Here is a 15,663-nt window from a genome sequence, read left to right as displayed (position 1 = left end):
GTGCACTGTTTGCAGTAGTTTGGACCTGAACAGGATCCAAATAACTGTCAGTCAGTGGCTTTTTAGTTTTAATAGTGAGTCCATGTAAATGCATGCACTAATAACATGCATTTCTTTTAGTTTCACTTCACTTTATTTTCTGCTATCTTCATGTTTTGGCGTCCCCGTTCTGGGCGTCCCCACGCTATATTGTCAGTATGGTGTATGGTTCCCTGGTGTTTGTTCTATTGCATCAAACGGAGTCTGCCTTGCATAGAATGGCGGTGCTGTACTGTGAAGTCATGGTGAATGTGAGATGTAGAAATGGGGTAATTGAAAGGGGAAGGGCCGGTTCAGCGTGGGACGGGGGCGGCCCAGGGGGAGGCAGAGGGGTAGTTACTTAACGTGGTGTTACAGTGTGAGGTGTTTGTGAAGGCCTGAGGATCCTTTCGGGTGCTACAGATTACGGAATTAGATTACGGGAGCAGCTTTCCTCAGATAAGCGTGCGGCGAGCCTGTTCCTTTAACTGAGGCCCTGGTGCAGGAGTGCACTGAAGGTCAGACGCTTTTTAAAGGAGAAATGGCTCTTCTCACTATGGAAGTGACTCCACTGTGCAGGATGACGGATGTGCTACAGGAAGTCTGCGAAAAGCACTAGCCTATAAAGGCTGGCCCTCGCCTCCTGTTGCCATGGGGAGAGCAGTTTGGATGCTTCCTGTAAGTTTACTCCTCTGTCCTTATGGCAGAATTGGTAAAGAGTATTGGAGGTCATTTGCTCATCTTCTTTGTATCAAACATTCGTTCTCAGACCACAACAGTTTACTTGAATTTGGTCATGAATGCGTGTGAGCGTTTAGACGTCAGCACACTTCCTGTATGACGTCTGATCGCGTTGGCCGCCTTACAGGCCTGTTCTGAACATGAGGCCCAGAGAAAGCCTGCACCAAACCGCACCTAGTCATTTTACTGAAGTGAAGAACCAGCCCTGCTTTCATTGATGGCTGAATAAACTCGTTTGAGACAAGGCCTGCTGGTCTGTCCTCTCCTTATCGGTGGTCATTCAGTTCTGCTTCCTCAACTTCTGCTCTTCTCCATTTTAGAGCACACGTTCCTGAAACCGAGGAACCGATTTAACCAACACAATGGCCACTGTTTGCTGCCAAGCATCGCTTCAAGGCAGGATTATTGAGAAGTTTGCCAAATGTAAAAATGTTAAAATGTTTTCACTATTTAGATTATACTTTACAGGGTGTTGATTGCCGGTGGTTATTGATGGCGTAATTGCTTTAATAACAATAATTCATGTAGTTGTGAAGCTGCAGAGTGGATCTTCTGGCTCGGAGAATGTGCCATCCAGCGATGTGCCATGTTAGGCCATCGCTGGAATGCAGAACCGTGTTCCGCTCCAGATGGTGATGGGGGAAAGGATGCTGGGATATGGTTTCCCTTACGGATGCCGGTCAGTGGCCTGCAGTGAAGACTTGACTGATTTATCAATATGCAGTGTCACAGATACTTCAGCTGGGGATACCTGATACGGCATTTCTGTGGCTGATATCAGTAACCGATATCCACCTGGCCTTACTGGCTGATGGCGTTACTGCTCTGTTTTACACACGAAGAGCGGCCATGTTTCCCCGTTCATGGTAAGAGTAGATAAGCAGAAACTTAGAAAGGAAAAATCTGATGGTTTTCCAGTGGGTGTATGTTGCACCAGACCCTGATCTGAAATTCCAGATTAAAATGTATAATAAATTTGATTATTGAAATGCTGTGGACTGATTTATGAAATGCCATACATTCTGTCTTGTGCAGCCCTACTTCATGTAAATAAGTATTGTACTGGATGAAGAACAGTAGTTTGAGTCTGGTTTTACCAAGATAAAACTGAATAAACTCATGAAATATGTATTTCTAGGGTTATTGAAAGGTCAATTTATCCAGGTTACTAACACACCTGACAGTGTCATTTCCTGTTATTATGCCAAGAGGTTCTTCTCGCAGGGCTGTATCGATTGCTTTGTCCCTCCCTTGCATTTAGTTTTCTTTATAAAAATACCTCCTGTCCCGAATAGCAGTATCAATCAAGCATGCAATTCCCTTGAGTTGATGTCTTTAGGGCCCATACGATAATCGTGCGTAACGAGGTGCGTGTGTGTGTATGCGTTCACGCAGGCTTATGAGACAATTGAGAGAATGAGTGAGTGCAGTTGTGTGTGTGTGTGTGTGTGTGTATGTTTGTGAGCTAGCGAGAGCATGCGTGCGTGTATGTAAGCTATAGAGAGTGTGTGTTTGAGAGCTCGCGAGAGAGTATGTCTGTGTGTTTGTAAGAGATAGTGTGAGAGAGAGAGAGAGAGAGAGAGAGAGAGAGAGAGAGAGAGAGAGAGAGAGAGAGAGAGAGAGAGAGAGAGAGAGAGAGAGAGAGAGAGAGAGAGAGAGAGAGAGAGAGAGAGAGAGAGAGAGAGAGAGAGAGAGAGAGAGAGAGAGAGAGAGAGAGAGAGAGAGAGAGAGAGAGAGAAGGCGAGAGCAGGCGAGAGCGTGTGTGTCAGAACGTACCTCCTGCAGCCTTGGTGACACATCAGATGAGGCTCTGATGTATTGACTGCTGTCCTGTGTGGGAGGAATAATGGCTCTCCTCGGGGCTTGGGCGGAGGCAGTGCAGCGGCGTGCTTGATTAAGCCACATGTCTGCGATGACCTTTCGCCACCTCCGGGGTCTGAAATGCGCCAGGGCACAGGGCAAATCCATCCCTTTAATGCAAATCAACTGCCCTGAGAAAAGGGCACAGACTGCTCTGGGAACATAAGGGGGGGAAAATGAATGCGTTCGCAAGGAAACGAGCCGTACAGCTAGTGGCACCACGCAACCTAGATTTCAGGGAGGGAAGTTAATTTGCCTTTTCTTATTATGACTTCATGTCATCAACCTTTCAAATGTATATATGTTAAAAATTGACAGGCATCTGCGCACTCAAGACTCACCAGGGGCATATTTGCATGTCGCTCACGAGGATTGTCTGCTTTTTTTATTTTATTATTATCATTATTATTTTTTTTAATGCCTGTCTTGACTGAGTGGTTCCCACGCCGGTCCTCAAATAAGCGTTGATATTTTTCCCCTCAAAAGTGTAACATTTCATATTGGACTCTTGCCAGTGACCTGGGGTTCCTGCTTTCTATTTTGAGATGTAGATGTGCCTCCAGCTCCCTGTGTCTCCACCTGTGCTGTCAAGCCTGCTGTGGGTAGAGTGATTAACAGTGCACCGTGTAACTGTGTGATGCATCGTTTTGGTTCTTTATGTTGACGTTGAATCGGGGAGGCGCACAAACGCTGTCTTCAATGCCATCTGTGGGCCCGGGGCAATGCTTGTTAAGGTTCTAACAGGAAATGAAGTTAGTGTGATTGTAAGAGTAAATTAAGTTTTTCCTTGTGTAATTTACATTTTCTCTTCTGTTTTTCCAGACCTTTCCATGCTTTTTCTGGGGCCGTGGCGGACGTCTGACGCCATGAAAGAATAGGCCTGATGCTGTGCGAAGGAAATGGCTTTTAACTCACCCACCTTCCTCATCCTGGAATCGGACTTGGCTCCCCTCGACAGGATCTGAGCGGTTTATGGGAGATACCCGGTTTGGCCACTGAGGATTTTTTCGTTCTTCTCTCCGGTTGGGACACCCTTTCCCCCCTGTAACCCGCGCGGCGTACGGCAGAGGAGCCATGGCCAAGAACTCGTACAGCGGGGTGAAGAACTCCACGGCTGAGGCCAACCACGATGGAGACTTCGGCTGCTCCCTCAAAGACCTGCGCTCCCTCATGGAACTGCGGGCGACCGAGGGATTGCATAAAATACAGGAAACGGGAGGCGTTCAAGCGCTCTGTTCCAGATTGAAAACATCGCCTATAGAAGGTAATTGTGCCCTGCGTTATCCACTTGCAGCATCTGACGTTGTGCTTTCAGGTCCTTGAGCCATTGATTTTTGTGCGGCTTATTTTAGCCCTTTAAGATGTAAAATCATAAATATGTGATTACAATGTTCTTAACTGAACATTCTGATCCTGATGTAAAAATCACAATTGGTAACTGTAAGCAATAGTTGTAGAACGCTGGCCTAGAATTTTGGGGGTGAACAAAAAAAAACGACTCAAAAGTTTAAAATTCATCTTCACAGGGTTGCACTCAACTTAGTACTTCAAAGGCACATGTGTAACGGAGGCACTTGACAGATACTTGGGTGTAATATATATTCATTTTTATTTGTATGGCTAAATGTAGCTTTACTTAAGACATGTGAATAGGAGGCTTTGATGGGTAAATGTAGTAAGTGTTTATGGCTGAGTGGAAAGAAGAGCAGTGATGCTGTTCCACTCCGTCCTGGAGAAGACCAGCTGACTCTGTATCTGTCAGACCGTGTGTTCTCTGAGCTGTCTCCCTGGGGCCTATGCAGTGGTTATCTAAAGCCAAGAAGCATTCAAGCTCTGGTCACTGGTTAACAGCCGTGAGGTGGACCACTGCCCTTTTAATCACGGCTGGTTTAGCCACCTCTCAGCGTAGCCTTAGCCTTGGTCATCAGTCCTGGTACATTTGAGGGAAACTGACGGCGGAGGAGGCCATTTTGGCTCAAACGTGCTGTGAAACAAGTGGCAATCACTTTGCTTTAATTCTCAACCACACATTCATCTATCATCTATTCAGTCCGTTCGCCCATTTTCATTTATCGAATTGTCGCTTAGTGTTGTGGTGCATTGGGGCTGAGCTGCATGGAATGGGAAGCCATTGACACACACGTACACACGCATGCACAGATGGGCCATTCCCAGATGCCAGTTAATGTAGCCTAGATGATTTTTGGGGTATGGAAAGAAGGGGAAGTTCTTGGGATATCGGCTGGAAAGCAGGTGGCATGCCAACTCCGCCAAAACAGGGCCAGATTTGAGCGGCCATCTTGTGTTCTTTACTTTTTGAGATTAGTTCTGGTTTTTGCTGAACCAAGATCACAGGTAACAAATGTTCAGTTTACAGTGCGTGTGGACCAGCTACAAAATAGTTTAGCTCTTATTTTCTCAGGATGTAGATGCCTTTTCTTGCCTCATAGCCATCTTGTACTTAAAATAATCACAATCTTTTAGTGTCCTGTTGAATGACTGTGATGGCTGTTAGCCCTTTCTCTCTGTAATGGTCAAATGTTGTTACCATGGGAGTGGCTCCCTCCATCTTTCCATCTGGTCAACCACAAGCCAAAAGGGCAAATAATGCAGCTTCCTTCAAGTCCTCACCAAGGACAATGTTCACTTCAGTCAGTTCTGCTAGTAAAATATTCAAGCTCAGTTAACATTTGTGCTTGAGTCAAGTGCCCATTGAGTTACCTGAACTCCCTACATTTCTGGAACAATACCGCTTGATTGTAGGAGAAAACTGGAATATTTATGAACTTAAGAGTTGAAAGCAGCACGGGTGCTTGGGTCCAATGTGCTTTTATTTTGACCAAAGTCCAACACTCACCACTTTCGGTCTTGGCGAGTTGAATTTGATCGCTGAACTTGCCAACCTTTGAAGAAGGAAAAAGGAAGGGTTACATTAAATTGTAAGCCACAGTTCCAGGGAAAGCTGGTGACTGAATTCAGCCCTCGGACTAAAAGCTGCAGTTGGCCAGAGGGCCCGGGACCGTGTGCAGCAGGCAGCAGCTGGGCTGTTCAGCCCTGGACGGCTCCGTCTCCTGTGGGCTGTGACCCAGAGTGCTCTGGCCTGCGCGGGCGGGGGGGAAAGTTGAGGACAGAGTGACTGTACGTCTGGGTGTCGGACCTGACTGTGGAAAAGGAGGGCAGGCTTGTTCCTGCCGCAGTTTTACTCTCTCGCCGTACGGGCTGCGCTGGCACATTGTGTTTTATTGGGTCTTATTGCGCAGTGCTTCCCTAGAAATCTTGCTTCACAGGGTCCACCCCCTGCATCTGTGACTGGCTTCCCGTTTGAGTTCCTGTGCCATGTCCAGGGAATTCTGGTAGATGTCCTGTAATGTACATGTCCTGGCAGGTCTGTGACACCTCTGTGTCGTGATGGTGTAGGAGGCAGCAGGGCTGAAACTGCCGTTCGTTGTGGGGGACTGGATACAGAATTGGTGGGTTAATCTAAGCGTCGCCTGCCTCTGGTTGACACTGTCTTTGCGACTAGTGTACAGCAATTGAAAAATGGTATTGCATGCTGTGATTGGCAGCTGGGCACCACCTCTCTTGTTAGAGGTCTGTACTTCCATATAAGACTGCACAGGCACCCAAAGTCTCGAGCAGGAGATTTCAAAAACTTGAGGTGAAGATTCCACCACATTTCGCTTGCTAATGGAACAATGAAAATAAGATGAAGACAAATTGACTCTTCGCTCATCACTATACATTTAAAGACGAGTACATCAGTGTCTGGTTTTATTTCTTTTTTTTTTTTTTGTCCCTTCGGTTTCAGCTTACTAGCATGCTATGCCTGTGTGTTGCACTACAAATGTGTTTCATTTGAGTCTCTGAGGCTAACCTTGGTTAACATAATGACCTTGTGTAGCTAACCATATGGTGACCAGCATGACTGCTATCAGTTAGGCCAATGATCAGGCCTCAGCCAGAGTAATGCTATCAGCTGTATTTGATGGTTGTTTGGCTCTTTTTGTAATTGTATGCAAATGGCCCTGTGAGCATCTCCGGCATATGGCCAGCTGGGCTGTCCCGTTTCAGTAGTTACCCTCCAGTTGTCCCTGTAGACGCAATGATTCTGCAATCATTTTGCAATCAGTACAGATACGCGACTAATTATAAGGTGCTCATCAGCGCAAACCAATAAAATGATGCTGTTACAGATAAGAATGGCAGAAAGTACAACAGGGCCCTGAACAACATCAAGGGCAATGACATTGAATCGGCATTCTGCTGGTGTAATATACTCCGTTGGATTTTTTAAAATGGACTATATTTTAGTGTAACTCGTCTTTAGAACAGAAGAAACAGATTGCAGCAGAGCAGACGACATGGCTGAGGGTGGAACAGCTGTCAGAAAGCATAAGGGGAAAGTATTTGGGCGGAAATGATGGGAAAGCTTACATGATTCTATTTATGGATGGATGATCAAGGAGCAAATGCTTATTGAAGAAGTGGATTATCCAAAATGACATCTGTTTGATAGTTTTAATGGTGTTAATAGTTGTTCCCATGTGCATTCAAAGTTGTCAGTGTTTTCTTTTTGTACTCTGAGATAAAGCCTGTCTGTGTCTATGAAACACACCCTTAAGATAAACAGGAAGTGGGTATCTTGGGCAGTGCTATAGCGAGCAATTTACCATCAATCTGATAATGTAATACCCAAGACAATTCATCATTTAACCTATTAAGACGTGCTACTGGTTGAAGTTAATTTTATATATTGATGGAAAAGGAACAGGTCACTCAGCATCTGATACAAATCGGCAAAGATATGAAATTCAGCGAACTCAGACAAGCCAGCCCTGGCAGGATTCATGTTTGTGCTTTTCAGCGCGTTGTGATGGAAATGCTAAAAGGGATAAAATGTCAGCTTTACAAAGCGAGGCTGTGGAGCCAGAGAAACTGCATGATAAACCAAGCAGAAATCCGCAATACGAGAATGCAAAAATTGTTGAGTGGAGAAAATTAATTGTCGAGGAAGCAAACATTTATTTCTGTCTATTTCAAACAATGCATCTTTGCACTAGAAAAGCTGTTATGATGGCAAGATTAAAGAAAAACAAGCTTTTGATGACCCAATGCAAAATGGATGTCTGCTTACAACAGTAAGTGGCACTGTGTGACTGGCTTAAAGCTGTATAACCTGGATTGATACCAAGTGCCTATGAGTTCTTTATTGAATAGGCTTGAAAGATCAAGCCTCCACTGGTTAGGAATAGCTTAGCTTACCTACTGTTCATGTATTTCCATTGAGAAAGCCTTCAGTACTGCTAATGGATCGTAGCAAAGCTGCTTGCAACCAGAAGCAACAACTTTTCTTTCTGGTGATATTTTTGGCTTGGAACAATTCCTTGGGTAGATTTTTTTTTTTTTTTTAAAGCTTGATATATTTAGAATTCATCCATATGCAAGCTCCTTCTCTGTTCATTTAATTTCAGTTAAATTCCATTCTCTGCCTTCTGTCTGTGAGGCGTTCGAAATGTAATGTATACAGTATATAATGGTCTTTTCTCGTATAGAACTACCCTTCATTAGTACAGGAGAAATGACATAATTCTTTGTGGCTAGGACAGAAGATTACAAATGCTTGCTGCAGCACTGACAGTCGGTTGCTATACTGTACAGTAAATGCTTTATACGGCAGTCATCTCAGCTCATTTCCTGTAGGCTGAGGCCTGTCCCTTTTTCCTACATCTTTTTTTTTTTTTTTTTTTTTCCCTCTCTCCCAGGCGTGCACAAAGCGATCTAGCTTCCTCCATTTTACGTCTTCCCCATGCTTGTGTGGTGATGAGTGAAGGGAGCTGGGTCTGGTGAGAAGTGTCCGCTCGGAGCAGAGGAGACCGGCGTGGTCCCAAGCTCTGGCCCTGCTTTATTGCCCCTTCCTAGACTCTGTGCTTAATCTCTGCCCCAACCTTTACTGAACTCCTGTGGATGGGGATTTCCATTCTCATCCCAGATTTAACCCGCACCGTTTCTGCCGCAACTCCTGTGACATTAGCACACGAACTGCGCAAAACATGGCCATGTGTGTGCAATTTCCTGCAAAGCTACTGCAGTCGCTTTAAATGGCTGAAAAAAAGAAGAAGAAGTCCATTTTCATTTCAGGGGAATTCTTGCGAATTTTTGTTTTGAACCAAGTCCAGTCATTGGAGCAGTCTGCAGTATGCTGTGCTCAGTGAATAGAAGTATGTGTGGCTATGTTAGCCGTTTCTGTGTGTGGCTTACACATGTGGTGCTGTCTGCGTTGAAACCGTGACTGTGCTGATCAGTATTTAGCTTGTTACATTTCATGTGGCAGGGGTGTTTTACAGTGTGTGAGACGTGAGATGAGAGACTTGTTGAAACAAATGAAGAATCTTTTCTGCGGTCACAGGTTCATGCCTTAGGTATTAGAATCTCATGTCTGCGAGTAGTGTTTGGGTTTGTCCAGACTTGTCTTCACAAACCTGGTTTATCTTGCACTAATATAACCAGCTGGTTGACAATTCAATTAATATCATGCAGTATTTAAGGAGGAATTCACCAAACAAGACAAAAAAACAAGCTTCAAACAATGATAAAACCACAATGCCCTGCTTTTAGAGGGTGTGGATAAGATTATCCCTGATTATGTACATGGCAAGAACTCATTTTATTCCAAAAATAGCCATTTTTTGTGAACATCTATGAGAATGGACATGCCAATGTATCCTCACTCTAGCTTTTTTATTTTCACAACAGAGGCCTGTGCAGGAGGTAAAATGAATCAATACAATGGATCAAATAATTAGTCTGTTTATTGTGAAACGTAACTCTTGTGATAGCCCTATTTGCCAGTAAGCCTTTAGCACCTTCTAGGTGAAAGAAGTACAGGAATATCCGTATTGGTGGCCAGCCAATCTCCTGCCACACTGCATACCAAGATCTTGAACAGTGATCTGCGCTCGCTCTATCTGGGTGTTCATTTCCTCTTGCATTTGTGCAAAGTAGCCAAACCTGTCATGTACCACTCAAAACAAATAGATACTAGCCTGTATTCTTTTGTACCAATGTACAACAATGCATTCTATTGTATTTTCATAGTGTGCCTCAGAAGCAGGACAAGTTGTGAATGGCTGGCAGAGATATTTCCTGCATTCACGTATGGCTGCTCATGCCTTAGATGTACCATGCACTGTCTCCCTCTTGTATGGCGGTATCTGGTGCGCTGGTTTGGCTTGTTCTCCAGGCTCGTTATCTTTAAGACACAGTTATGCGTTTTGTATATCACAATCAGAAAATCAAATGTATTTGAGATTTTCATGTATTTGGTCTTGACTCCTTTTCACCATATGCTGTGTCTTGTGTGGTTGAGCGATGGTTGTGGCCTACATGTCCGCCATCTTCTATACATAACCAAAATTGCACAATCAAAATGATGCAAAAGGTATAAATGTTTAATTAGACGTTAGTGTTGTATTGGAGCATAGCTTTTAGCACTGACATTTATAGTGGCACAACACTCTCCTGCTGACAAAGCCCCACGTGGAAGTCCTGATTATCACTGGACTTTAATACTTTTTTATTAATCGGTTCCAGCTATCAGCATTGTGATACGGTTGCAGCTTGCAGGAATGAAAAACTGGAAGAATTTGCATTGCATAACCGCACGCAACCTTAGTGTTCTCGCATTGCATGTAGAATCGATGTTTCGACCTGTTCTGTGTATATGCTGTGTGCGACCTATGCCAGCTTGGTGTTCGGTTGCTCCTTCACTTTGGTTAAAACCTGCAGGTTGAATCTTGGCAGTTTCTTGAGGCTGTGCGTACATTTAAACCGCCTTCTCTCACCCTGCCTTCCTGACCCCTTTCAGAGAGCAGGGCTGGTAAAATGTCACCCCGCTGAGGGTTTCACTACCTGGGGGAGGGGGACATTTCTGTTCCTGATTTTCTCTTGATTTTTTTTTTTTTTTTTTTTTTTTTTTTTTAATACATTTTTGTCCACCCTGCACGTTGAGTGACAGGTGGAAGACCGGAGCTCCAGGAACACTGCTCTTAATGGCGTCTGCTGCGTAGAAAGGTCCCATCAGTACATTTCTGCTGAATGTCAGAGCCTTCAACGAGCTGCGCGGGGCCCCAGGGGCCGTGGATCTGAACCTTTCATCCAAAACCGCTGCATTGTACAATACTCTTTCAGCTCTGGATAAGATAAGCCGGTGCAGGGCACCATTGTTTCCCCGACAGTGCCGTACTGACGGTGTGCTTTTATGGCTCTGACGCGTTATAAATGAGCTAATTCAATTTTTGGTGTGTGTGAAGCGAAGCAGTCATTCAAGATTACACAGGCTTTAAAAAGCGAAAGGGATTTATAATTAGGTAATAAGTAGGCTATTTCTTAGATCGTAAGCAAATCCTGTGCTAATCTCAAGTGTTTTACAGTGCCTGAGATTTCAGCCATTAAGATCAGATTTGGTAACGTTTGACCTTTTCCATGCTGGTGTTCTTAACCCTTTATAGTCTGACTAAACTTTTTGAAATCCGGGCTATGTTTTGTATTTTGTCTCAATTTAAAGTAGTAGCATAGTTAAGCAGTATTGGCAGCAGATTTTTTTTTTTTTTTTTTTTTTTTTTTTCAACCAAAGGATCATTTACATTTGTTCCCCTATCCACCAACAATATACTTTGTAATTGGCAAGTTCCCAATTTAAAGAACAAATGTGCTTGAGGTTGTCCTGGACATATTAAGCTGATTTTCCTCACATTGACAGCATTAATATAATTGGGCAAAATGTTGCCCAAAATGGAGGGTAAACTATTCTTTCATTTCATTTTCCCAGAATGCATTGCAAGGATTTGCATAGTTTTAGGCATACATCATGGTAGACTAGTTTCAGTAAGCCGAACAGGAAAGCATGGAGAAATCTTATTTTATAGCTGACATTAATATACTTTTTGTTACTACTTCATTTATATATTAACGGAGTAAGAGTTGTGGGTCAGAGAGGCTAATTAATAAAGCTGTGCATTGTTCTGCTCATAATGAGAAACTAAGCATCATTAACTGGAGAAGGAATTCTGTTAAATAATTGTATAAAAAAGCTCCAGCCCCATGGTATCTGGAGAAACTTTAAAAAAAAGAAAATGGCCTGTAGACTGGGGCTCTGTAGTGAATGTAGAGAGCTCGTTGATTTACTGTGCATTTACTATAAGAATATGCCAGCCTACTCCCAGCCACTGAACTCTTTATCAGTGCTACTCTGCCCACAGTCTCTGTATAATACTTCTGTAAAATGACTTGTGTAGTTTATGCTGTTTTTCTCCCTGCATGCTGGGAGATGGATCATTCATCATCATCCTGCCATTGACATTAGTTGACTTCAACATTGCTCATGACATTGCATTGCACAAAACGAATGGTTACCGAAAGTGAAATGTTCTTGGTGTGAATATTTTCCATTAGGGATGATGCATGCACCCGGATTCACCAGTTTGGCTGGTGCCACACACACACACACACACACACACACACACACACACACACACACACACACACACACACACACCGGGCAGTGTCTTTATGATGACAATTACATTGACAGTCCCAGCTAAACTGTCCCAAGCAAAGGGGCCGGGTCACGGTATGCACACTGGAACCCTACAGGTTACCTACCCTTAGCGCAGTGGCAGTGATTTTGGTTTTAAATTAAATGTCATTATTCATTAAAATCATGCTGTTTGTGTTCCATGATGGAAACATGCCTCGGTCATTCACAGTCTTCATGTGTTGCATGAAATCTGCATTACTGAAATGAGCCGCACATTGGTAACGGCAGATCATTTCATTCTGTACGAAGGAAAAGGTGACTCACTTATGTGAATGCTAATGCTGTCGGTATTTAAAATGCTGGAATTGAGCCCAGCGTGATGCACACGCCCTTATTATAGTATAATGGTGTTGTGCAGAAAATTGAACGTGGTTGTGTGCTGACAGTTTCCCCTCCCCTTGCCGATGGTGCCGCGAGTCACGCCAAGCCAGGCCTCCCTGCATTTCTTCATGCACAGCTTGGAATGCCCAATCGTATTAATCGGGACTCGTTGCTGGAGCCTCCCCTGTGGATTTTGGGAGAGCACAAACAAGCACGCCTTCCCCTCCGAAGCACGCAATGTCAGCTGCTGCTTCTTAGCGCACCGCGGTTCCCGAGTCAGGCTTGCGCAGACGGTCACGGGCAATCGTAGGTGCGCGATATGAGACCCTCTTGTCCCACCCGGTCGAGGTCCTTCCATCTCCTGCTGCCTGTCGCTAACACTGCCCTTGTGTCCCCCCCGCTGACCACCTGTTCTTCAGAACAGCCAGGGGCCTGCTCTGCCAATAGAACATTGTTCTGTGGGTCAGAAATGTCCGTTCCCTGTGAATTTGAGTTCTAATGAAAAGAAAAAGTTTGGTTTTTTTATGTATATTTTCCACATTTTTATAATCTAAATCCATAAGTGATACTTAGTTCTATGTTCCGTGATTTTTGTTCTGGCTAGATGAAATCATTGGATGAGTAGGTTGAAGGTGTCGTCATTTGCCAGACCCTTGTGTCACCTGAGGCCAAGCAATAATGTATGTTTGTTAGTTTGCAGGTGTGTTTGGGATTACTTGCAGTGTTATAAGAGAACGTATCACTCTGTTTCCATAGCACGCTCAGACCGATGGAATTTCACCTTGCCACTGCACTGCATCTTGAACAACCTATTATTTACACGTGATTTAACTTTTTAATTAATTCCTTTTGTCCATTAATAGGGTTTTCAACGTCTCATCTTTCAAATAATGTTGAATTTCTGTATTGAGAATGTGAGGTTTAGCACTCTCAGTGGGCAGGACCATAGATGGGCCTGATGGTAAATTCATATAGTATTTTAGATTGTAGGGGTTTTCCATAATTAACATCTGTCATATTTCTGTCGATCAGAGTCACGCTGGCTCTGTTCAGTACTAAACTGACTCATTGGTATGTCAGTGTGTCTATTCAAAAATTGGTAATTGAGCCAAACCACTTTGGTTTTTGCCTAATTGCCCTGTGGCAAGGCACTCTACAGATACAATTTTTAGTGTTGTTACAATTGGAAAGCAGCTTTGAACCCCCTTTAAACACAAACTCACAGCGTGGTCATTGATGTGTGAAAAGGTTCATACAGGTTTTGAACTGTATCTTGTTTGTTAAACTAGTACGCAAAACGGCTGCATTTACAGGAAGTGATGCAAGCTCAGATGTGAACCTTTTCATACACCCTGTTATGCAATATGGTCCTCAAATGACCAGTAATAAATCCTATTGTACTGTGTGGTATAAAAAACATTTTTAGGATAAAATCACTTTTAGATTAAAAAAAAAAAAAAAAAAATCTATTTTTTTTTCTCCGTTGTTTTAAAATAGGCTGAATATCACATTCTTTTATTTTCTTGGGTCAACCAATGATAAAATTATTTTGATTGAACAAAGTCTAGTGTAACTGCATTTTAATGTATGAATGCAGAAATCAACAGGGTCAAGTGCCCTGTGGAATTTGACCCTTGATTTTTCCGTTTTCAGTGATGACCAAGTTTTGATAGGCTGTCTATGCAGAGAGGTTAATATCACTGGGGCCCCTTTCAGCGGGAATGTGGATGGAAACTGCCTTACTTTACCTCCATAATCCCTCTGTCCTGAACCCAGAGAGCCACAGATGACGGCTCTATTGCGGCATTATCTGCCTGCTCCTTATTTTCTGATGTCTCCTCCATCTTTTCATCCTCACACTGACCAGACTGCGCTCTAGTGCCGCACCCTGAGGGCAGACGTGACCGGTGGTAATAAATGTATATTGTTAATGATTTTATTATGAAATTTGTAACGGAAATGGGATGTGCTTAATAGTTTAGGCTTTGTGATCAGAACAAATTTTTGCTGCACATGCGCACAGTAATGAAAAAAAACAGATGATGATTTCAGTTTAATTACTCGTTGAGCCAGCTAGCAACAGTGAGACATCTCATTTTCGACTTCATTCACATTCAACTCTCTTTGAATCTCGCATGACTGTATTGGCTGTGTTTTAAAAAAATGTCACACACCGGAAGACAGTTGGCTCAAAAAAAGCAGTAATTGTTTTGTTGTGGTTCAAATCTGGGTCATCGGCCATTGTAGTCCATTGAAGACCTCTGAATATCTGCGTTTATAGAGCATAGTGTATTTTCCCCCCTGCATTTTGGCTTTTCTGTATATTAAACACATGATTCTGCATGTGACCACTGGTGACACTACAGACTGCCAGTGGCAGTAACCAATAGATAAACAGGGCTAACTGACACAGTTTCTGCACAGTCAGTGCTTTGACCTGACTCCGGCAGGATGTTTTATTTCCGCATTTTTGTTCTGATTACCGAACAGGACACTTTCACATCTAGATGTGTTTTTCCTTGATAAGCTTCCCCTTCAGGTTCATGAAAGGTCATGTTTTCAAGGTTTGGGGATAAGCAAACCAGTTGCTCGATAAGTCGCAGTCTGGCGAATGGCTTTAAATTTAATCAATGCAGTTTGTAAATTTAACTTGCGTTCGCATTGCGTGCGCCATACATCTCCTGAGTGTGGTTATTTTTTTTATTTCTTTGATAATCTGTTTATGTTCCCTCCGTAGAAAAGCCGTTTGACAAATTAAATGTTTTTTTTTTTTTTAACGTGAGCGTGTTCATTAGATCTTCTGGGAATCAAAGCAGACAGCGAGAAATGGCAGCATGGCCGCGCAGGATAAACCTGTGGCCTTTGGTTCAGAGATAAGAGCTGAATCATCAGTGTCATCTCCACGGGGAGGGAGGAGTGGCTGTAATCACTTTCAGCCTACGACATAGTTACTCTGCATCTCAGCCTATGACATACAGTTACTCTGCATCTCAGCCTATGCCTTCACCATACAGTTACTCTACATATAAGATATACCCTGCACCCCCGTTTACTCAACCCTCCCCTCCCCACACACACAAACACACGTTACTGTTAGAACCTCGACACAGGGCTGAGGGAGTATGAAT

At 43.5% G+C, this 15,663-nt stretch overlaps 1 protein-coding gene across 6 annotated transcripts in view; it reads left to right on the top strand.

The window, feature by feature from the left end:
• Nucleotides 1–15,663, top strand: part of atp2b1a (ATPase plasma membrane Ca2+ transporting 1a) — a 49,235-nt gene that overhangs the window by 7,565 nt on the left and 26,007 nt on the right. For all 6 annotated transcript variants that reach the window (XM_061253303.1, XM_061253306.1, XM_061253304.1 and 3 more), the window contains exon 2: nt 3,442–3,883. In XM_061253303.1, coding sequence (XP_061109287.1) covers nt 3,694–3,883 — 190 coding nt within the window. In that variant the 5' untranslated portion in view covers nt 3,442–3,693. The remainder of the gene's footprint in view (nt 1–3,441; nt 3,884–15,663) is intronic.

Source organism: Conger conger, chromosome 8 (assembly GCF_963514075.1).
Source record: "Conger conger chromosome 8, fConCon1.1, whole genome shotgun sequence".
In the NCBI taxonomy this organism is placed as follows: Eukaryota; Metazoa; Chordata; class Actinopteri; order Anguilliformes; family Congridae; genus Conger; species Conger conger.
This window is presented reverse-complemented; position numbering and strand designations above follow the sequence as displayed.